Source organism: Camelus ferus, chromosome 11 (genome assembly GCF_009834535.1).
Source record: "Camelus ferus isolate YT-003-E chromosome 11, BCGSAC_Cfer_1.0, whole genome shotgun sequence".
NCBI lineage: Eukaryota > Metazoa > Chordata > Mammalia > Artiodactyla > Camelidae > Camelus > Camelus ferus.
Genome location: NC_045706.1, coordinates 47,834,323 through 47,858,270, shown reverse-complemented (window position 1 = coordinate 47,858,270; position 23,948 = coordinate 47,834,323). Strand labels below are relative to the sequence as shown.

Below are 23,948 nucleotides of genomic sequence, written 5' to 3'. Positions count from 1 at the left end.
GAAAGCCTTATATGCCAAGAACAAAAAAACCTTGATAAGGGATAGTGAAAATGATTCAAAGAAATGGAAAGATATCCCATGCCCTTGGATTGGAAGAATTAATTTCATTAAAAATGGCCATACTAGGTGGGGGAGGATATAGCTCAGTGATAGAGTGCATGCCCAGCATGCATGAAGTCCTGGGTTTGATCCCCAGCACCTCCATTAAATGAATAAATAAAAATAAACCTAATTGCCTCCCCTACACCCCAAAAAGGGACAGACTATCCAAAGCAATCTACAGATTTAATGCTATCCCTATCAAATTACCCAGGACATTTTTCACAGAACTAGAATACATAATCCTTAAATTTACATGGAATCATGAAAGACCCATAATTGCCAAAGTAATCCTGAGGAAAAAGAACAAAGCTGGAATCATAACCCTCCCAGACTTCAGACAATACTACAGAGCTACAGAAATCAAAACAAAGTGGTATTGTCACAAAAACAGAAATACGGATCAATGGAACAGAATAGAGAGCCCAGAAATAAACTGGTACACCTATGGTCTATTAATATATGACAAAGGAGGCCAGAATATACAATGGAGAAAAGATAGCCTCTTTAGCAAATGGTGCTGAGAAAGCTGAGCTGTTGCACGTAAGTGAAGTTAAAACACTCCCTCGCACCATACACAAAAATAAACTCAAAATTGCTTAAAGACTTAAACATAAGACAGGATATCATAAACCTCCTAGAAGAAAACGTATGCAAAACATTCTCTGATACTAATCTTAGCAATGTTCTCCTAGGGCAGTCTACCCAGGCAATAGAAATAAAAGCAAACATAAACAAATGGGACCTAATTAAACATAAGCTTTTATGCAACAAGGAAATCCATAAGCAAAATGAAAAGACAACCTATGGAATGGGAGATAATATTTGCAAAAGATGAGACTGACAAGGGCTTAATTTCCAGAATATATAAACAGCTCATACAACTTAATAATAATAATAAAAAAACCCTATCCAAAAATGGGCAGAATACCTACCTAAACAAGCAATTCTCCAGTGAAGACATGCAAATGGCCAATAGGCACATGAAAAAAATGCTCAATATCACTAATTATCAGAAAAATGCAAGCGAAAACTACAAGGAGGTATCACCTCACACCAGTCAGAATGGCCATCATTCAAAAGTCTATGAATGATAAATGCTGGAGAGTGTGTGGAGAAAAGGTAACCCTCCTATAGTGTTGGTGGGAATGTAAATTGGTGCAACCACTGTGGAAAACGGCATGGAGATTCCTTAAAAAACTAAACGTTTTACAGTATTGTAAATCAACTATACATAAATAAAAATAAATTTATTAATTAATAAAGCTACACAGGCAACTGTTGAAATAAATTCAAGATAAATGTGTAATTGTAATATTACCAATCTTTTAAAGTTATTTTACAAAATAATCCTGTAGAAGTATTGTTAGTCTTTCATATGGTGTGCCATCTTCCCAGTGGAATCATATATATTTTGTAGTTTTACAAGTTAATCATGTACCAGGTTATATAGAGGATGAATGTAAAATGCAGCCCACCCACATAGAAATAAACATTTGTAAGATAGTATTTTTTACAGAATACTGCTCACTCAGGCAAGAAAATCTTAATTGTTATAGGGTCCATTCAGCCCCAATATTCTTGTAAAACTACCCAGTATCCTTATAAATGTGAATAATTAATTCATTAGTTTATTCAATGATAATTATTGCAAATCAGAAGTGTCAGGCATATAAATGCTGGGGAGAATGGTGAACAAACGTGACTATCGTTTGCCCTCCTAGTATTTCCTGTCTATTTATTGAGGGAGATATACATTAATGAATTAATGACAAAAATGAATTTATAATTACAAGCTGTAATAAGAATCTGTAAGTGCTGGGAGTCTGGGAAGCCTTCTTGGCATTGGAACTGAGATCTCAAGGGTGAGTAGGAAATACTCAGGTTGAGATGACAAGGGGTGGGCGTGGGAAGAGAATTACAAGTTGAGAAAATAGCATGAATAGAGCCCGGTGGGGAAAGAGGAAATGATGTGTTTAAGGATCTGGAAAACTGTCATGATTGGAACATAAATAGTAAAGAGGTAGCCTGAGACAGAGCTGGAGAGATGGTTAGGCAGAGGCCAAATCATGGCCTTAGGATAGAAGACTTTAGGAGCTGTAGGATGTTAGGATTTGGGTCTCTGTTTGAAATCCTTTAAAGGTTTTAAAGCAGGAGATGTGACGTGAAGGGAGTATCTAATTCTTTATTTTAAAATCACACTCACTTGGTTGGAGAATGCATTGACTAGGAGGCTGGGAGGATGAAAAGTTCTAGTTAGACCAGTTAGAGAATGGTAACAAGTAGTACAGACAGTAAAGGATTAAGGCAGTGGTGGGCTTAGGATAAAAGTGAGTGGATTCCAGCAGCTTAAATAAAAGGCCTTGATGAGCTATTGGTGGGTGAAGGAGAATCTGGGGTGGTATCTGCATTTTCAGTGTGTGGCCCTTCCTGGCTGGTGGTGAAGAGAGCCACGTGTGGATGGAAAGGTCAGGAGTTTGGGACTTGAAGTCATTCGTTGGTTCAAATTTTATTAAGACAATAAAAATACTTGATTAGGATGACCAATCTTATAACTTTAGGTGAGAATAATACATGTTTTATTGTACATTAATTATGATATATCACAAAACATGTAAACTCTCCAGTGGGTCTTTGATAGTCAACTCACGTTCCTCTGGTACCAAGGATGCAAAGAAATTAACTTACATTCTGTTTGAGATTGTGTTTTTCTTCCCTTGCCTGATGGTTCTCTATTGTGTCTCTCACTGCTCTTGTCAAACAGATTCTTTGCTGGGATACTGCTCTTTTGTACATGCGTTCTTTGCTAATTTAATAATTTTAGGTACATTTTTAGAACCAAACTTTCAGTGATACAGGAGAAAAGTAATATAGCAATTAAAACCTCAGGAGTCAGACATATGTATGTCCTAAGCCTGGCTGTCATATAGTAGCTCTGTGTTCACAAGGAACAGTTTGTTCCTCTGAGCCTCAGTTTGTTTATGCCAAAAGCACATGGTTAATTATTTCATAGGGTCTTTGAGAGGATTCAGTAAAATGTCTGTAGATCCAGTGCTTGGTATGTTATAAGTAAACTATTAACATCTGACATTATTGTTGTTATATTATTGGTATTATTTAGCCTTTGCATCTCTTCTGTATATTCTGCAAAATATTGGCCATGGCTTTACTTGTTAATTCAGAAATCATGGTTTTGCCTATTAGCTCTCCTTCTCTTTAACTGGAGTACTTCTGGCTTGTAGGCTGATGGAGCTGGGGGTAGAGACATCCCCTAATTGAGACACAGTGCTTATAAAGTGTCACCAGGTATGCTTTGCCATTGCTGGTATCAATTTTCTTATCTTTTCTCTTTCATCTTTCCAGCAGCAAGTGCTGCCAGGCTAACATGCAGCATATTTTCATACCAGTAAGCAGTAGCTCCCACCCTGATGCTCCTATCCCCCAGGTGCCCCTGCCTATGCTGAAGTGCTTGTGTACATGCATCCTATTTGTCAAATATTTTGAATAGCATCGCCCCTACCCTTACTCCCACGTTAATGTTAACTGCCTCATGTGCAATATTAGCCTGTATCAATATAGAAATTATTCCACTTCACTATAGTACCAAGAACCCACACGAACTTTTGTTCTTCCACAAGTCATTATAAAAATTAATGTCTTGGTTAAATGGACTGTATGCTTATATTGATTTAGCAGGTGAAATAGTAAATTTTCATGAACTTAGTTGCCACCAATCTATAAATCTTGTCTTTAGTTTGTTTTCATAAGAACAAAGCATTTAATAGAGCAAAAATGATGTTTTATTTATAAAATTGTAGAAGACATTTTTCACATACTTGTAACAAGTAACACACTTGTTCTTTATAAATTATCCCACTGAACTAAAAATGTGCTTATTATACATAATTCTTACCTATTTAATAAAGTGCCAAAAAAAAATCCTTTAAGTCATAGCCCAGTTTCAACAGTATGTATTTGCAATTATCCTCCATCCACAAGCTTCCGTGTCTTTAAAATAGTTATGTAATCAAGATTCACACTAAATTGCCATCTCCTTACAATCAGGAGCAAGCAAGTCAAGTTTTACTTATTTTTTTATGTATAGGTGATTGTGAAAGAGTGACCCAGGTAAGGTATTTGAGCTCTTTCCTTTAGCGCTTGCTAGGGTGGTTCTTTAATGCGATACTTGTGCTGCTCTGGATTTTTTGTTAACCTGTAATGTTCTTGCTGCTTAATGTTAAATCTGTGTTTTATGCCCCATGGTTTCTAGCTAGTTCATTGAGTCCTGTTTCCTGAGGTTGATGGAAGGAGGAGTTAATATCCTCAGCTTTCTAACAGCAGAGACAGAAAAGGATCACAACCGTCTCTAACATTACTGGCTCCCTGAGCCACACTGCAAGAAATATTACAGGCAACAGATAGTTTCATTTTCAATTTAGACACCCATTATTTGCTGTTTACAGGCCATTCCTAATTCTGAGTCCAGAATTGATGGTTCATTCTGGCGATTATCATTACAGCAATCTCCTGCAATTCAGTGGTGCTTCATCGAGAGCTTTGCACTGCTTTATCAGTCTTCCCTGACGTCTGGAACTGATCTATAGCACTGCGTCCAAATCACCCCAGCTAAGAGAGGCTTGGTTTATGACTCCCCAGATGTCCGTCTCTTCTGCTAGGTAGGCCAGTTTGCACAGTCTCAGTCTGGGGGAAAGTTGACCCTTGGGAAAGAGAGCGATGGTCATTAAACAAATAGAAACCTGACATTTAAGATGCTGGATCTCTTGGAACAAAAGTAGATGATATCACTTATGAAGTTAAATTGACTGAGTTTTGTTCAGGGGTAAATAATAATGAAGCAGAGGTGTTACCTAGTTTTCCTTGCAAACTGAAGGTGAGGAGTGATGCATAAATCTCCTGAAGAGATGGTAAAGAGATGGTAAAATAGCATCTGTTAATAGTAACTGCTTCGGATTCATAAGCACATTTCAAATGGATATTTTATAGTTTCCCTTTTGAATTTACAGTATTTAGTTTTGCCGCTCAGGTATGTGAATGTTTTCTAGGCTCTGTTTGATGCATTAAGTAAAGCTTATTCAAGGACCTTAGAAATCTCTGTGCGTTGGTTGGTTGCAGAAGAATCACTCACTAAATCTGCACTTTTGAACGGCTATGGTAGCTCATGCATCTCTTACATGTGCCATAGGCCAAGCGAGATTTCATTTTAAATCTTGCTGATTAGACTGGGGATGAGAATATCTTTTGCCACCAGTGCCTACCTACTCTCGTGCCTTTGCTGTGGCTGGTCACTTGCCCCTCCTCCCTTCCAGTGGAACTAGAACTAACAAAACTAGACAAGGGACTGGGCTTGGTCATAAAGGGGCTTCCTATTCCTTCTTCCCTAAATTAAGGACCATTCGGCACTTCCCTGAGAGTTTTCCTTCTGCTGTGGAGGGAGTGACAAGGCAGAGAGAAAAAGAGAGAAAACCCATACAAGAGGTAGGGCTGTGAATGAGTCTTCCCCACCTTCTGCATGAGGAAGGCTGCCTGACGGGAGCTGTGTCTTCAGGAGAGGGATACAGTTAACTTCTAGCAACCCCTCAGAATAATAATCAGAAAATACATACCCCAGCCTTCCTCTCCTCCTACCTTCCTGTGCCTTCCATTGGCCAGACCCATCTGAAAGCAGGAACAAGGGAGCATCTTTTTAAAATCTGGGCTGTGGGTGCAGAGAGTATAATGAAAAAGGGTAGTGCATGGGTCTGGAGGGTCAAATGGAAAAAAACCTGGCACCAGTGATTTCAAGGGTTCATGAAAGGTCCCCATTTCACCTGCAATTCACTTGATGTGAGTGGTGCTTCTGCAGAGGACTGCTTATTCTCAAATCCAGCAGTTTCTATAATCCTTCTCAGTTTAGCTTTATTTGCTGATGGATGCAAGCATCTTGAAAAAAAAAGCCGGGATGATCTCAGACCGGCCCTTGGACCACAGAAAATGTTCACACATTTGAATTCAGTCACCTCTTCTGTCTGTTCACAGCAACTAGCCAGCCTCCTCTCAGCAGGTGGATTTCTTGGGAGAGAGTTTATACCTGCCCACTGAATCTCAGCTTCCAGGGACTCATATCATGCCTTCTAAATGGTCCCATTTAGACAGTGTGAGTGACCATGTAGGGGAAGGATGGGAATCTGAGGTTAGCTTTGTCCATATAAATCTTCTCCAAAAGATCTTCCCAAGCCTCCACACATTTCAATCTTTATACCTTCATTAGATATGTAAGGTTAATTATTTCTTTTGAAAATCATTATCTTGGCTTGGCACATCATTGTGAAATGCCCTATGTGTATCTTGGTGCTTTAGTGAAAGGTAAACATTCAAATGTAATAGAGAGGAATGGAAAACTTCATGCATTGGGTAGGGTCTGGGAGTAGGGGCATAGGAAGGAGAGAATATTTTCAAGAAAAAGCCTTTGGCGCCTTTCAAACTACACTATATAGATCAGTATTTATTCTGATTGCAATAAATTCGATATTGCTTGTGAGATTTATTTTTCTGTTAAAGAGGTATGCATAAATCAAGTTTTATAACACATAATATTTTTAGTATGCTAAGTGGACTTGATATAAAAGAGCCCTTGCTTATTTTCTTTTATTTGTAAGGAAATTTTAATTGTAAAGAAAATTATTACCTGCTAAATAATTTTGAAGAAAAAACAATTTATATGCCAAGTTTCTTCAAAGTGGAGCCTATCTTTAATTTTCCTCCATGCTGCAGAATCAGAAACTCTTTGAGTTATGAACCTTGAAAGTGTTACTTGAATAGTGATAGAAAGTATTTATTTTAATCAGTAAAAAATAAATCCATTGCATTTATATTTTATAGTGTCAGAATAAACATGTTTGCAAAACACAGATTATAACTGATGGTGAAAGTGAAAACAATAATCAAAATGATAGAAATCTGTCTGGTCTAGATCTCATATGTATAGGTCATGGGAAAACTTTGTTAGACTAACTAAAACTCTGTAAAGCTCCCTGTTGGCTGAAATTTGACATATTGAGTATAATTAAACTATGAAAGCCTGGCTTAGGAAACAAAAGGAGTAGGAATTATTTTTAAGAAACTAGAGGAATGACAGACGATAAAATTTTAATGAGATCAATGTTGTGCTAATGCTCTACCTCCCAAAGCATTGTATAGACAGAAAAATTGCTGGAGAACAGTGGTTCTATTTAAAAGATGGACAATGATTTATTTGGTCCATGTGTGTACTATGTCATATCATTGCTTATTAGCCTCTGATAGTGGTTTTAAATACGATTAAAAACAAAAGTCTTTAAGGAACTCAAGGTGTAATTGACAACAAAATTTTGTCTTCTTTACTTTTTTGCAGCCGCTCTTATATTAACATCACAGCTTTTTTCTTCACAGATAGGCACTATCCTAAAGCTAGCTGCTGGGCCAGATGTCACAAAATCCGAAGGATTTCTAGAATGAGCCAGATCTCCTTAAATATGCTAACAACTTCTGACAGTGACTCAATAAAGGGATTTTGGAAATTGAAATGTCAGTAAAGACATAAAACACAATTTAACCATTAACTGAAATTAGAGGATTTGTAAACTTTGGCCTAGATATCTATATTTTGTCCACCTTGACTGTCCTGAAGATTATACTGTTTTCACAGGCTCAGTGTCTTCTGTAACAAGATGTCTAGAATCTTTTCAATGAAAATAGGCAAATCTTCCTCTAGATCTCTCTGTTTCACATGCTCATTCACCACTTCAATCTTTTTTTTTAATTCATTCACATCAGTAAGTATTGAGCATCTATTAGAGCCAAGCACTGAAAATATAGTAGTGGAAAGATAGTTTATGTACTCTACCCTCAGTGATCTAACAATTATTTTTATTGCTAATAATAAATATAATTTATTGAATGCCAGTATAAGACAGTTCCTGCCCTACATGCTGTATGTACGTTATTTCATTTAATTCTCACAACAACCCCTAAAGCAAATATTGTCATCATCATGCTATAGATGAGGAGATTGAAACTTAGCTTACATAACTGGTATGCAGTCACCTTGTTACTAAGTCTTAGAACTAAGATTTGAAGAATATCTATCTGATTCCACTATCACACTAACTTTTAATAGCAGTTGAACACAAATGCTATTTTAAAGACAATGCAGTTGATATAAAATGTTCTAAACAAGCCTAGAAAACAAGTCCAGTTTCAAAACAGAAATTATTTTAATCTGTTTGTATGCCAATACCACAACTGACTGGTTAAGCAAATCTTGATTGTGAGACAAGGCAGGTTTCTTACTTCATTGTTTTAAACCAGTAATCTCCAGAGCTATTAGTTTATAGAATTAGAAAGAAAAACAACACACACACACACACACACACACACACACACACACACACACACATATACACACATATACACACCCTGTGAAACTAACGGAAGGTTTTCTGTTATTTTGCTATGTCAAATAGAAATATTATGTTACCTTTAAATACAGCCATCATTTTATAAAAGAAATGACAAAAGCTTTAACATAAAAAATGGAAATGCTTTCAGATTAGACAGTTCTTATGGTTAAATAGCTTGATTATCTCTATTTTTGTACTTTCACTGCATGAGCCTGAGACACGCATTTTGGAATCATTAATGTACACAGTATCTTTGAATTCTGATCTGAAACTAAGTGAAACCTTCAATTTTGAACACGTTCCTTTCATTTAATGGTAATCATAGCATGATTTACAGGAATAGTCATTGACCTAGGAGCTGGCAAGATTTGAAACCCATTAGAGCAGGGGTCACAGCAAATTTAGTTTAATGCTGAATCACTGAAATTAATAAACTCCATCTTTTCAATTTCTTCTTACTAAAAACAGTGTCGGTTCCAGAGTTTGCTGGGCTTGAATGGAGGGCAAGAAACTCCAACGACAAGAGAAGAAAAATGGGAGGCAGGGATTGAGACAGATTATCACAAAACACCTTGAAGTGAGAATCCTGAAAAGACCAGAGATTTTTGGAAATAAAGTATCAGGTTACTCCTGACTCTTCCAGTTGCTTTCAGAGTTACCTGTTGGTTAGGGGGGTGGATCTTTGCTTGCATCTGCACTTGCACGTATGTATGACTGATTTTCCATGGCAACATCTTTAAAAGAGAAGGTCATGGTTTATATCCATCTCTGAGATTCCAAGGAGGTGAATAACATCACCAGTAAAATGATTTGAACATTACTGCAGTGCAAACCCAGGAATATTTCTTTCATGCTTGATGCATATCAGTTGAAATCATGGGATCTGGCATAAGCATCTCTGCCCTGAGAACACATGCGACAGGCTGCAGTGTTGTGTTCTCAGTGCTTGACTAGACACTTACTAGACTATATGTCAGCAGAGAACTCTGGTACCTCCCATTCCTAGAGCTGGGAGGAACTCTGGAGGACACTGAGCGCAATGGCCTCCTTTTACAGATGCAGAGAATAAGGACAGGAGAGGTATTTTACCTTAGTTAAGGTCACCCAGATGGCTTATTTCAGAACTTTCCCTTTCTGATCCACATGGTAGTTTCATCTTCATACCAAGTTTATGTTGTACCTTCTTATAGGGAATGATAACAGTCTTTGCATTAAAAACTTTGAATAGAATATCTGACAGCTAGCACGATGATTGTTAGTTACTTTTGTTAAAAAGATAAACAATTTTTATTAATAAAACTGTTTGAGTATTATTTATGATTAATAAGAGTGTGGTTAACCATTCTTCCATTTACTTATTTCACCCACAGACATTAGCTGAATGCCAAACTCTGAATTAGATACTAAGATTACAGACCTGACAATTTAAAAGATGAGTCAGAGTGTAAATAAAAGATGAAAAAAGTTCACAGGTACTGTAATTGAACTATGTGGAGAAATTAGTGGAAATACAAATGAGAGGGGTTTTAATTTTTATGTCTCATTTTTTATTGTGGGGTTGAGATTGAGGAGAATCAGAAAAGAAGATGTTGAGGATGAGGTGCTTGAACTGAATTTTGAGCTATGGATTAAGAATTTTCCTGTGGAATGGGAATTGATTAGGGCATTCCAAGATAAAGGTTTAGTGTTTGGAAAAGCATGGGGAAATCTGCCAGCTGGTGTAGTTCAGGAAATGCAAGAGTTAGTGACAGTGGTGACACTACTGATAAGTATGGTAATAACTGCTAACTTGTCTTGAGCCCTCACTATTTGCCAGAACTTGTATATCCTTCATCATTTTATTCCTTACAATAAACCTGTGATATAATTTGCTACATCAGCTCCACTTTAGAGGTAAGGAAACTAAAACTTTGAGGGATTAATTAACTTGTCCAAGGACACGTATCCATCAAGTGATGGAGCATAGATTCAAACAATTTTAACTGACTCCACAAACTTGTGTGCTACTCTGCTCGTTATTTTTAAGATACCAATTTATATAAAATATTGATTGGGGTTTAAGTTACAGCTCATTCAGTATTGGGGAAAGCATGAGATTAGACTCAAGTCAATATGACCCTACCACTTACTGGGTTTCCTCCTGGGGGAAGTATTTCAACTTACTGAACTTCTGGGTCTTCATGTGTAAATGTGTGAAGAGTTATTGTGAATGGCATTGGAGAAGATGCGTGTGAAATACTTAGTTGTGGCAGTTATTTGACAGAGTTGGTTCCCCCTCACTGATTCCCAGTTCCACCCAGCAGACAGCTTGCCTGGGGCGGCATCCTGCTTTCCCAAACACGAAAGGTCAAGATACTTGCAATCTTTAACCTATTTCCCTTGATAGCGAAGTTGTTCTGTTCTTTCGAAATTATTTTTAAAAACCTCCTTTCAAGTCTCAGAGTTAATTTTTGTTTGTTTTAATTTCATTTTTATAACACAAACCCTGCTTTAGAAAGATTTTTTTTTGATACCCTGCTGAGATGTTTTCTTGATATGCCATTCAGGATAGTGGCATTTTAGAAGAGAATTCTTTTTTTTTCTTCCAATGCCATTTGTATGTTTTCCATGCCTGAAAAATGTGGGCTAGAATCTGTGCCTCTGCTGTGTGTTAAGCATAAAATATTTTTAAAGCTATTTCTGCAGAGAGGAACTAATTTAAGGGCATCATAATTCATCTTTATCGTGAAATAAAGATTTCTCATTTAAAGGGGGATGTGTCATTTTAAAAGGTTGAATAAAATGGCACACATTTAAAAACAAAAACAAAAGAAAACATAGCAAAACAATAATAAAAGCATTTTGTTGCTTTTTAAATTCCAGAGTTCCTCTCTCCACTGATAACATTTTCTTTTGATTATGAATTAGATCAATTTTTATTTGTTTTAAACCTCATCCCTTAGTATTTGAGACTTCATAGTTTTTGTGAGGTCAGCATCATGGCCCTTCCAGTTCAAATGTCTTTATTTACTTTACCATTGCAGATTTGTATTATGTATGCATATCTCCAACACATTTTTAACAGCTGTTTATGCAGGAAATTGTACAATAAAAGTAACATATTATTCTATAATTCTTTTTTAAGAGAACATGGCCTTTTCATAGAATTTTCAGGTTAGAAAGGAATATAGGAACAATTTGGGGCAGATCTTCATTATATGCGTATGGAAATTAAGGCCTAGAAATGTTACCAGGTTTGCCAAAGATGATCCAGTTTTCTTTTCTCTATTCAGCAAATAACTTTTGAGTTCCTACTATGTGCAAAGCACTGGGCTAGATGCTACGAAGGACAAATTATGTGTAAGGAGTTTCTCTCCCTCAAAGTCTGCACGGTCTAGTGAGAGACTGTTCTCTCTTCTTCACCTCCCCGCATCTGCCAGTCATCATCCTACCCAGTTTACTCGTCCGGAATACTTAGGTCTGTTTTCTTCATTGTACTGCCACTGCATTCGTTTTCACACTTTTCATCTCTCTGGTGGACCGTTGCTGGGACCATCTAACTCTTCTGCATGTCTTTTTTTCTTAATCTTCTCAAATACATCGTGCAGACTCCAGCCAGACTGCTGTGTTTGAAATAATGGTCTGTCTGTGTCGCTTACCTGTGCACAGTCCCAAAGTTATGACTGTATTGTATAGTAAATAAAAGACCCATTAAGATATTTGGTGTGTAAATATGAAAATAGATTATGTGGGACCTTGCACACCATGATCAAAAATTTGTTCTTAATTCCTTTAGAGCAGGAATAGAGAGAAGAGTTTTAGAACAAAAAAAGGACAGAATTAGATCTCAAGATTCTTTACTAAACATCTTGAGGGTTGGGATTTTTGTTTGTTTCTTGCTCAGTATTTTATTCTCAAATAAAAGGTGACTTGTGTTAAAATAGGAATTCATTTATACATTTGATTAAACAAAGATATGTTTTAGAACAGCGCTGTTGAATACATCGTTCTGAGATCAATGTTCTGTATCTGTGCTGTACAATACAGCAGCCACTAGACACACGTGGCTGTTGCTCACTTTAAATGAAAAAACGGAGGAGTTGAATTTTTCACATTATTTAATTTTAATTAGTTTATGTTTAAATTTAAATAGCCACGTATTACTGGTAGTTATCAGGTTGGACAATACATTGTTAGAAAGTTCTCCCTAGCAGGGTCCCAACAGGAAACAGATGGAAAATTCAAATTCAGATAATTCAAGGAGAGTTTATTTATAAAGAGACTTTTTCCAAATGTGTGGGCAGCTTTAAGGCAAAAACATGAGAGTGCTGTTAATTGTGGTAATGATATGGGAGCAGTGGTGAGGTGAAACTGATGGAAGGACTTAGAGTTAAGATTCTAAGCCTAGATTATGTCGGGACAGAATTTATAATGGGCAGTACTAATTTTAATGACATTTCTTTGAATGAAGTCTGTACTCACAACTGTTCTTTTCCATATGTCTTTCCTGGCAGTTTATTTACTGATGAGGAATGTGATTGCTTTCCCCCATACAGTGCTGATTGGTGCCATGTTTTTCCAGTGTTCTTCCCCCCGGCACTTGACTGTAAGTGGTACATTTTCCATTAGCAGGGCTATACTCACCTAATAATGGCTTCTGTTAAGCTTCCTTTAAGGAGCATCTTCTCTTCTGAGCACCTGGGAGGTAGGCAGGCTCTGACTGCTATCTGCGGTTATGTTTTAATATCCTGCCATTTTTGTTCCTTACCTCACCACCCACGATTCACTCAGTCCTAGCTCGTTGCTTCATGATTTGTTAAGGCTTTGAAAACAGAAGGAATGAGGGCTTTTAAGTGGGATGGGGTTATTTCTCCTTGCTTTATTTATTTTTATGCCATGCAAAAGGAGTAAACAGGCATAAAATGGCTTGACTGAAGCCTAATAAATCTGGATAAATAGAGCAAGGACCCAATAAAAAGCTGGAGGTGAAAAAGAAGAGAAGTAGGGGAGAGAGAGGGTTAGACAAGGAAGGAAGATGGGGAAAACTTTATACTTTAAATAATAGTGACTGTTTTTTATTACCTGAAGAACAGAATGTCTTTGACCCAAAGAGACCTTTTAAGCTAAGGTTAAGCTCTGGGTAGAAATTAGGAAATCATCTTTATAGTCCTTATTGAATGTCTTCATGCTGTCACCTCCTGTCATCCTTTATTAAATTTGGTATGCAATTGCTCTTAGCTCTGAGAAGGTTGACATCTTTTAGTTGTTCTGATGAATCACATCACAGAAGCTGGTGAGTTTTTACGACCAAGACAACAAAAGTCTTTCCTGTGATTTCCTGATGCACTGTGTGTGCTAGGGGTGGGGAGTGTCTCTGTCTGTTCTACTCCTGCCCCCTTTTGACTGTCTCTGCTTTCATGAAGTGGGAAGAGATGACCAAGAGCTAACACTGAAAATGGAGAATAAGGGACAGGTTCTTTAGGTAAAATTGGAAACTGTCTCATAGCCCATTGTGTATCAGTGGCAATCTGAGTCATTTCTACCACAGCTTTTACTGCTCTGACATTCAGAATTTTATTTCGTCTGTTTTCCTCTTCCTCTTCTCCCACTTCATTCACAAGATACAGTCTCCATCACGTACACATTGCACATTCATTCCCAAAAAGAAAATGTAGTTAAGGACTTAGTAGTCCTCTACTGTGTTTCCCCTTAGGAGGTATCTGGAAATGTGTGGGGCCAATTTTGGGCTATCATAGTGCCTGAAAGTTGTTAGTAGAATTTAGTAGACAGGGGTCCCTGGATGCCAAACATCTTGCGTTGTACAGAATGGGCTCAAATGATGGTGATTTTCCCATTATACATATCAGTAATGTTACTCCCAAGAAAATCTGGATCTAACTGAAGTTTAGATGGGTACCAGAAACCTCAGCTAACAGAGTATTTTAGCTGTGCCTTGATGAATAGATGGTCAGATCTCTTCCAGAATCTAGTAAGTCCTTGGTAAAACTATGTTGTGTTTTGAATCAAGTTGTTCATTTATAAACTAATCAACACTATTGAATAAATCCTAAACAAGTTACTTTCAGGAATAAAAAAAATTAAGATATCCTTGCCAACATCAAGATTCTAAAAGTATTGTAAGGGTGATAAGTATTCACAGAAATAAAATAGATATTTTGGGATATTTCCAAAATGCTATTGGAGCAGGTTTACTTTGGGGCAGAGTTGCTAGGGGAACTCTGGAAACCATTGAGAAATAGGTAGGATTTTAATAGGGAATTATTTCGGGAGACATTTGCTACAGTCAAAGGTATATTATATATAAAAACTTGGAAAAAGACATAGAAATGTATAGAAATATTCTTACTGTAAAGAATAGTACTTGAGAAGATGTGACAGAAAATAGGATTGAAAACGTAGATTAGGATAGATTATAAATCGTCTTGAACTTCTAGTAAAGGAGTCTTTCCACTTGAAGGTATGGATTTATGTGTGAGTTTAGTCCTTGGGAGTAGCGTATGGCATGTTGCCTTGTGGTCTGTATTTTGTTACAATGCCCTTCTTCACAGAGTCCATGCTGTAAACTCCCTCAGTTATCAGCTGCTTAAACTTGCCTTCCTGATTTTCAAGGTCTCCTCCTAAGAGCTCTTTTCAGTTTATTATTTTAAATAGGAGCAGTGTTCCTAGAGGTGAATCACATAATGATTTTTTCAATTTCTTTTATATAAGATATTGCTGAAAAAAGTATGATTAGATTCAATTCAGTTGTCTCCCACAAAAGTAATATGTACAAAATACCAACCAAGGTGACTCTGTATGTGCTTAATAGCCTGAAGATTTAGGTTAAGGATATAACAGAGGCAATGATTCTGCTTGAAGAACTGAAAAGGTGTTGCACAGATTATCTCAAAGAGCCAAAAACAGCGTCCGGTTTTTACTTGAAACAATTTGTTCTTGGAATATTGTCAGCTAAAATTGTGGTCAACTTTTGCAAATTGTATGAATTTGCACTGCATATTTTATTTAGTGTTTAGCAAAACTCCAATATGGCTCTGCATAACTTACACAATGCACCATGAAAATGACTTCAGAAACTCCCACGGAAGTTGACAAATTGGGCATCTAATGCTTTTAAGCTAATTGCATTCTTAGCGGTTAAAGAGCCGACTTGTTAAGAATGAAGACCAGAGTTTTTTTGGAGATAATGCTCTGCCTACTGCCATACTGAATGCAGCCCAACCCTGTATCAGAAATATTACAGAAGCTTAAAGAAGAAAATAATGTGAAGTTTAATCACCATTCAACTTACACTCTTAAGTAAAGAACTCATGAATCATATGCAATATCATAGCAGTTTTGAAACCTATTCTTGAATTTTCAAGCTGTTATTTTCAGGAAATTTAGAAAGCAAATTGCTAAGTGATAAAGAGTAATTTGATACCATTGCTTATGCCATTTTTTTTACTTCTTTGCAGACTGGAAAAAAGGAAAGGAGTAATACCCTGAATATTGCGATAGACAACATGTGCAAGAAGACAAGAGACCTTCGCAGACAGGTGAGGGAAGAGAAACGTGGAGACTAACACCAAACAAAATGACCTTCTTTTATTCTTTTAAACTTAATCTAGAATATAAAACAAGAGCAATAAACATACACTTTCCACATTTACATACCTCAGCCGTTTTTGTGGCAAACATAGAAGAAAGGGTATGTGACTTAATACCAGGCAGTTACATTCAAATAAATGCTGGCCCTGCTGTCATCAGCTGTGCAATTTTGGGAACAGATTTCATCTTTCTGAGCCCCTCTGAACCCATAAAATGGAATTAATTCATAATAGAGCTGTGAGGTTTAAATGAAATGCCTATTAGTGCCTGATACATAGTAAATTTTTAGGGAATGTTGGTAAATTGATTCTGTTACATTAAAAACTGAGTTTATTGTCCAAATGCTTAGAGCAAACATCTAGTAATACAGAGACCCTACTAATTTCCCCTTCTGATTCTTTTCGAGATGCCTCAAAAATTAGTTTCTCATGAAGTTAAAGCTACTTTCAACCTTAGGCCACCAGGAACGTAGGATTAGAAAGGATTTCATTAAATAATTTAGGAGTTTGGTATTATACCACAAGTTAATTTTTTTTTCTCCAAATATGAAGATTTAGCTATTTTCAAAGACCTTTTATTTCCATTTCTTTCTACTATTTAATAATCAGGGTTCTTTCTCATGTACAACTTTAACTTGGTCACCATTAACTCATCAAAGAGGGGCAAGAACTTTTCAACTATAACCTTTTAATGCAGTATATTATTGTAGTTTAATGGGAAGATTGAGTAAAATGGCCCAAGCAGTCTTTTAATTCGAAGTAGATTTGGAAATGGGATAAATAGGGATCCACCACCAGGTAATATTAGCTGTGTAAAAGCACAATTTTGAAGACTGGGAAAATTCCTGTTTCTCAGCTTTATAGCCTTAATGTGAATTCTGTTTCTACTGTCAGCACTTAAAATCACAGAATGGAAGAGGTGGAAGGAACTTAGCACAACTTGTCCTGTGATGTAGATGAGGAAGCAGAATAGTGTGGTGAGGTGGGGCAGGAAGGAGGAAGGGGCATTGAACTTATGTCAGTCATAATCGATGCCCAGCCCAGGTACTCTTACCCTCCAGGCTGTCTCCTTCTTAGTTGTGTGACTTCTTGTCTGTCTTCTATCCCACTTGCTCCTCCTAGGCCTTGGAAAAGTTGTTACTGTGAGCTGTTAACATCTGTGTCTTTCCTTCTCATCTTATCGCCCTAGGTTGCCTCCAACAAAGTTATGTACAAAGAGCTTATGTCCATTTATGTCTCCAAAGCTTTTGGAATCATTGTTTTTCTTTAAAAAAAAAAAAAAGTTAAGATAAAGCAATCCTTTGTGCGTAGGATTACCAAATTTAGCAAATCAAAGCACAGGATGCCCAGTTAAATTTGAATTTCAGATTAGCAGCAAACAAATATTGCATGGGACATAATTATATGTAAAAATTAGTTGTGTTTATCTGAAATTCAAATTTAGCCAGGAGTTTTATATTTCATCTTGCAATCCTACTTGTATTTCCACCTCACACCACCAGTGAGACATAGAAAGAGTGTAGGAAATTACTAAAGCTTTTCTTTGTAGTAGTTGGATGTTTCTAGCTCATAGAGAACTGCTGTGTTCCAGAGGTACACAAATTCCTTATGGTTTCATAGGTCAGCATCTTCTTTTTGGGGGTTAAGTATTGCTGCTTAACAAACTACCAGAAACAATAGCAACCATTTTATTATGTTTCATGATTCCATGGGTTGGCTCGAGGCGGGTGGTCAGCTGGTCCATTTCTGTAGTATGTTCTCTTGTGGTCTCTCATATAGTAGTATTTCAAATGGTGTCTGGGTTTAAGGCTCAGTGCTTCTTCTTCTTCCCTCTCTCCTTGTGGTGCCTAATCTGCTAAGGCTCCTTCATATGGTTTCTCTCTAGCAAGGGAGCCTGGATTTCTTACACGATGATTCAAGACTCCAAGAAGGGAGAGATGGAGGCTGCCAGGCTTTCTCCATGCCTGAGCTCCACAGTCACTAGGATGGTGTTTCTTCCACATTCTATAGATCAGAATAGTCACAAACCCTACCCCAGGTCAACAGGAGCAAGTAAAACACTATCTCTTATGGGAAAGGTGGCATGTGTGTATGGGAAGATGGGATTGTTTGGAGCTGTCTTTGGAAACAATCACGGTCTTCAAAGTAAGTTGAGGTAGTTGTTATGATTCGTTCTCAGTATCCTTACTTGCCTTCCCTAGGGCTTCATTTTTCATTCTGATGTTCATGCTTGTGGCAATAAGAAAAACTAGTTTAAACAACAACATGAGTCATCTCCACCTCTTCTTACTCTTGCAAAGTTCTTCAGTTTGTTTTAAGTTTATTTTAATCTTCTGTATACTTTTTCACACAGGAAGGAGAAAGCCCCTACCCTTAAAATGTTTTGCTTTGAAATATTTAATATCTTTTTCTTGTTTTAGGTCTGTTTGTGTTTGTTTTTAGTGAAAAATGAGCAAAGCCCATCTTCCTGCTCATTCATCTTAATCCCCTTGCTTACCCATGGCTTGTCCATAAGCATCCCAGAAACATTTTAGCTTTGGTTCAGAGAATCCTTGGACTTCACCTGGGAGGAATGAGATAGATTGCTTAGACATAGCTGAGAAGAAGCAAATTATATATTTTGGGGCAACAAGATGGAATGTCCTACAGGTGACATTATTTATTTGTTTCAGGTAAGCAATTTGTCTTTTCTTGCTCTGTGACTTCATTGCCTGTTGTACTAGAGAACAAAGACAAAAGTCCTTGGCATGGTATTTCATATTCTTTGTAATTTGGCCCCAACTTAATCTTCATAATTCTTAATGTTCTTTCTCCTTTCACTGTCTTTCTCTTTCTTCCTTCTCATCATACCAGTACATTACCCTGTTCTCTGAATTTCCCACCACCTCCCTCCCCACCCAGACACACATGCATCTTTGTATAGATGGCTTGTTCAGTTTGGTGCCTTTCCTGTTCCCCTTCCTCCCCTCCTCCCCACCAACTCCTAACTGCCTGAGGAAGCTCAAGACTATTACAAATGCTACTTCTCCCATGAAAGCTTTGCCCTTTTCACCAGCTGGAATCACTTGTTTTCTTCCTGGAGCACTTACAGCATTGGTAGTTCTTTTATAGCAGTAATCATATTCTGCTTGTCTTTTTCTTTTTTCATGGATTTTTCTTCACCGTGATTTTAAATCCTTAAAATGATAATTATGACAACATCTCTCATTTAGTAAATGCTTTCCGTAGCTCTCTACCAACTGTAGTTCTTACATTGTTGCTTTTTGACCCAGAAAAAAGATGTAATGCCATAGTATTACTATCTCAATCTCAGGTGAGTCAATATACTGAACATCCCCCAGCTCACTGAGAGCGCCCAAGTTTGAGCCCAGGTCCATCTAACCCTAACCCGAATTTATAATCACTATGCCAGGGGCCAGGGAAAATACCCTATTCACCTTCACAACTTCCAGTGCCTAATGCACTAATTTTATATCATAAGTTGTTTCCTTCCTTATTATTTATTTTATATTTTTAAAAAATTTCAATTTTCTTTTTCCTTATAGTCTTTTTCCCATCATTTATTTCAGAACTGTATACCTAATAAAGCTCTTAATAAGGGAGAAAGATTTTTAAACTTCCTTTACTTCATTAAAAAATTAAAACAAATATATTCAATTTCTACTGTATTATATACAGTGAAACAGACATTTAAAGGCAGATTAAAACGTTTGTTTGTATGTATTGAGATATAATTGTCTATCTCATAAATGCCCAAATAAGGACCTGAGCTATATCAAATAAAATAGTATTCTGGTGACAACAAGCAAAACAAAAACTTGATTGATTCTTTAGTTGATGAGTTGCTGAACTGCTGTATTCATCTCTTCTCCATGTTGGTAGTACCACTGTCATACTTAGAAAAAAATATGTTGGCTCTTGGGGGAGGGTATAGCTCAGTGGTAGAGTGTATGCCTAGCATGCATAAGGTCTTGGGTTCAATCCCCAGTACTTCTATTAAAATAAATAAATAAATAAATCTAATTACCTCCTTCACAAAAACCAAAACAATAAAAATGCTTTAAAAAATATGTTGGCTCTTACACTTCCTTCTCATCATTCTCATCATCAAATAATATTAAGTATTTATAAGATACACAACTCATTAAGTTGACACCGTAGGTATATGCTGAATTAATTTTTAGGTGATTCAGTTCCTATTAGTTAATTGAGTTTTGAAAGTCATAGTTTGCTACTTGACTTAAAATGGCATCGGTATACACAAATACAAGTTTTTCTAGTACCCTGAGGATGATTCTTTTCTAAAACACTCTCTTCTTTCCATTCCTCTTCCACTCACAATTTCATTCTTTGTATTTCCTTATTTGGTGGGGATGATGGGGTAGGCAGGGCTTCCTTATAGTCTTCACATACAGCTTTCACTTTGGGGTTTCCACTGTAGAGACACATTATTTTACTTGAGATCCCAAACCACTTACATCAGTGGGAAATAGAAAAATTGATGTCTCAAAGCCTTTTATTAAATTGCAATGAGGAAAGATGGAAAGCCCCTCAATTTGGTTTCATACCTGACAGATATTTATTGAAAATATGTACCTCTAATTCCTATTGTCCTCCCACCAACTTTAGATTTTCATGCTGTGGCTTCTAAGATTGTCCTGTTTCTACATTGGCATGTTGGATTCTTCCTTAAGGTTTTTTGTATATCACCCAAGTGAAAGGAATTGTTCCACTGGGCAGAAAAACCATATAGACATAGAGAAGACAGAGGAGGACTAGTTAGTTATTCTACATGAGTATAGATGATTTTACAATTTAAATGAAAAAAATCCCATATGAATATGTCAGTACATATAAAAAAAGATTACTTAGCATAGCATTTAAGGTCTTCCAAATCTTGTCTCTATGTTCATTAATAGTCCTATCCTATAGATGACAGAATTAAACCTGGGGGTGTGCAAAGCAGAAGTGGCAAAGTGTGATCATCAATGGGTAGTGTATATAAAACATCAGAGTCTGATACTTGCTACATGACCCAACAACACTAACACCAAACAGATGTGTCTATGTTATTACCAGATTCCCCTGAAAGCAGATCCTGAGACTTGGGCCTTAGTTCAGGTCTTTTATTTGGGAGGCAGTGCCAAGGAGCAAGTGTAAGAGAACATGAAATGTAATAGAACAGTCAGGGAGGGAGGAAAGGATGCACTATGGTGGTTGTTACTACAGGCTACAGGAGCTTAAGGACTTCTGAGAAGGGACAGAATGCCTCTGAGAATTGTCTGCTCATGAAAGCTGAGAATTTTACCCAGAGCTCCCATCCTCTTGGTTGTGGATTGCTCTCAGTGGTGTTGACTCTCCAGAACTTTCAGGCTGTGCTTAAGCTAAGAATCTCATAGAGACTTGAAGGAAGTCCTGAGAAACAATAACACAAAGAAGCATGGATTGCACTCAAGGTGGGATGTCTTTGGAGGACATGCAACTCTTCCCCACTGTAACAGCTGAAATCAGACTGGGCCAGTGGATGAGATGGAAAGCACCAAAGGCCTCTAATATAGTCTATAATCATAGCTATGGAATGTGATGGTAAATGATCAGGAATCAACAAGTGAGGCATTCTGGTGAGCAAATTGTGAGTCGGTTGCATTGACTGTGCTGTTGTTTGCATGGGGTTAAGATCTTTCATAGGGGACGATATCTCCCTGCCTGCTGACTGTGTGCTGCCTCTTAAAGATATCACTTATGTCTAACACAGGTCACCGATTTCTGCCCATTTTCTTCTGTCATCTTTTAATCTTTTTGTCTGAATTTTGTTCTTCTTACCTAAAATACTTTTAAATACCTCCATTGTATCTAATGAGATTTGATTTTAATCCTCATTCTACCACCATGTTCCAGTCACACAAGACACTTGTGAAATCTTGAGGATCCCTCTATTTTCTTTGCTTATGATAGTCCCTATTCCTAGAATGCTGTGCTTCCCACTTCCAACTCTTTAATATCTTATTCAGCTTTTAAAATGGAATGCATGTATCATCCTTACAGAAGCCTTCTTAACCATGGCAATAAGTTCAATGTTTCTTACTTGTTTGCACTTCTTTTAAGATACTCATCAAAGTCTGTGCATCTCTCACTCCCTAATATTTACCCTGTCTTTATCATCCTGGCATTCCCCAGGTTGCCTGGAATGGTGCCTTGCCTTTAGAAAGCTCAAAATGCATTTGTTTTATTGAATGATTATGCGACTACAGAATATTCATCTTGCTCATTATATTTGACATTATAATATGTCAGGTAATTTCAGCCCATTTTCCAAGGCATAGAACTTATTTGAAAGCACATTTTCCAGTTCTTTTGTCTTGTCCTACTGAACATATCATACCTCTGTGGTACCCTTTTCTCATTTATTATATTATGTACTTAGCAATATGCCTTAGAAAAAAGCAAAAAATGTGTTCCTAATTTGGTTTAGTTTTTAAAAAAATAATTTAAGTCAAAGAGTTTATTCTTTAATTAATAGTAAATCAGCTGTAGCTCAAGCCTCAACTTTGCAATATATTTCAACATTTATGTATGGGATGACAGATTGAATAGCAGGGTAAATATAGTTGAAAACTTTGAAGAAATAAAAAAGAACAAGGGAGTAAATGTCATTAAAATGAAGGGAAGACAAAAGGTAGCACCACTGAGGGGAGATGCAAATATATTTAGTGCTGTAAGAAGATTGATAAAATTATTCAAGTGTTTACAAAAATTGGCACAATCTACGACATAGTTATTTTTCTCTAGAAATAGTTATTTCTTTGATTTTTGTATCATGATAAATGAAAATGTATTTTTTAAAATGTAAGAGGACAATCTGAGTTTAATTGTAGATGGGACCATATATTGAAGTCTTTTATACGAGAAACCATCCCTCTTTAAACCTGTGTCTCAGTGTAGTTAATACCAAGCCTTATTTCTTCATGTCACAATCAAACTACTAGAAACAGGAGTTTATTTTGTCTCCTCCTCCTTGTCTCCTGTTCACTCTTCATACCACAGCAGTAGGTTTCCTGTTTTCACTTTTCCGCCAAAACTGCTGTTACTAAGCTCAGTAATCACCTTAGCGGTCAAATCCAATAGGAAAGTCTTGGTTGTTTTTATTTAACTTATCTTTAAAATAAGACTCTGAAACCTTTTATCTTCTTGAAATTTCTTTGCTGTCCAGTCTCCTGGTTTTCCTTTATTGCAATATTTAATGACTCTCCTCCACTAGATTATAAGGGACCATGTGTCTCCAACTTGATGTTTCTAACAATACCTTACTCTTGGTAGAAATGTAAGGAATGGTGCTTAGAAATATTTGTTGAGTTGAATGAGATCAAATATGCAGAAAAGAGGATTCAACACATTAAACCCAGTTATTGAAATTGTGTTTGGTAGAGTAAATTCATTTGGAGAGCACTGGTGCAGAGGTTTATTTGAAAGTTTTTCTTTCAGCTGTTGATCATTTGCTCTCTGTTTCTTGACCAGCAGCTCAGTCTTTTAGGTCCTACTGTTCCATCTGCATGACTCTCATAAATGGTAGTATTTTCTAAGGTTTTATTCTTGGGCATCTCACTGTTCATCTCCCTCTACATGATTCTGTTAACCTGCTTGCCTTGAATCACCTCCCATATATATGCTGGCTTTTAATCACATCTCTAGTGCATTTCTCCTCTTAGCCCTCCTTTTACTTGTCCTGGTTTTAAGTGAAAGAAGAAAGGATAAAGGGGAAGGAAGGTTATTGAAAACAGCTCCCCCTCTGAGAGATTTCTTCTACTTTTCCCTTGTATATCTGGAA

The 23,948-nt window shown here is 36.8% G+C and overlaps 1 protein-coding gene across 6 annotated transcripts in view; it reads left to right on the top strand.

The window, feature by feature from the left end:
- CTNNA3 (catenin alpha 3) overlaps nucleotides 1-23,948 on the top strand; it is a 1,348,033-nt gene that overhangs the window by 687,601 nt on the left and 636,484 nt on the right. For all 6 annotated transcript variants that reach the window (XM_032491498.1, XM_032491494.1, XM_032491493.1 and 3 more), the window contains one exon: nucleotides 15,992-16,072. In XM_032491498.1, coding sequence (XP_032347389.1) covers nucleotides 15,992-16,072 — 81 coding nt within the window. The remainder of the gene's footprint in view (nucleotides 1-15,991; nucleotides 16,073-23,948) is intronic.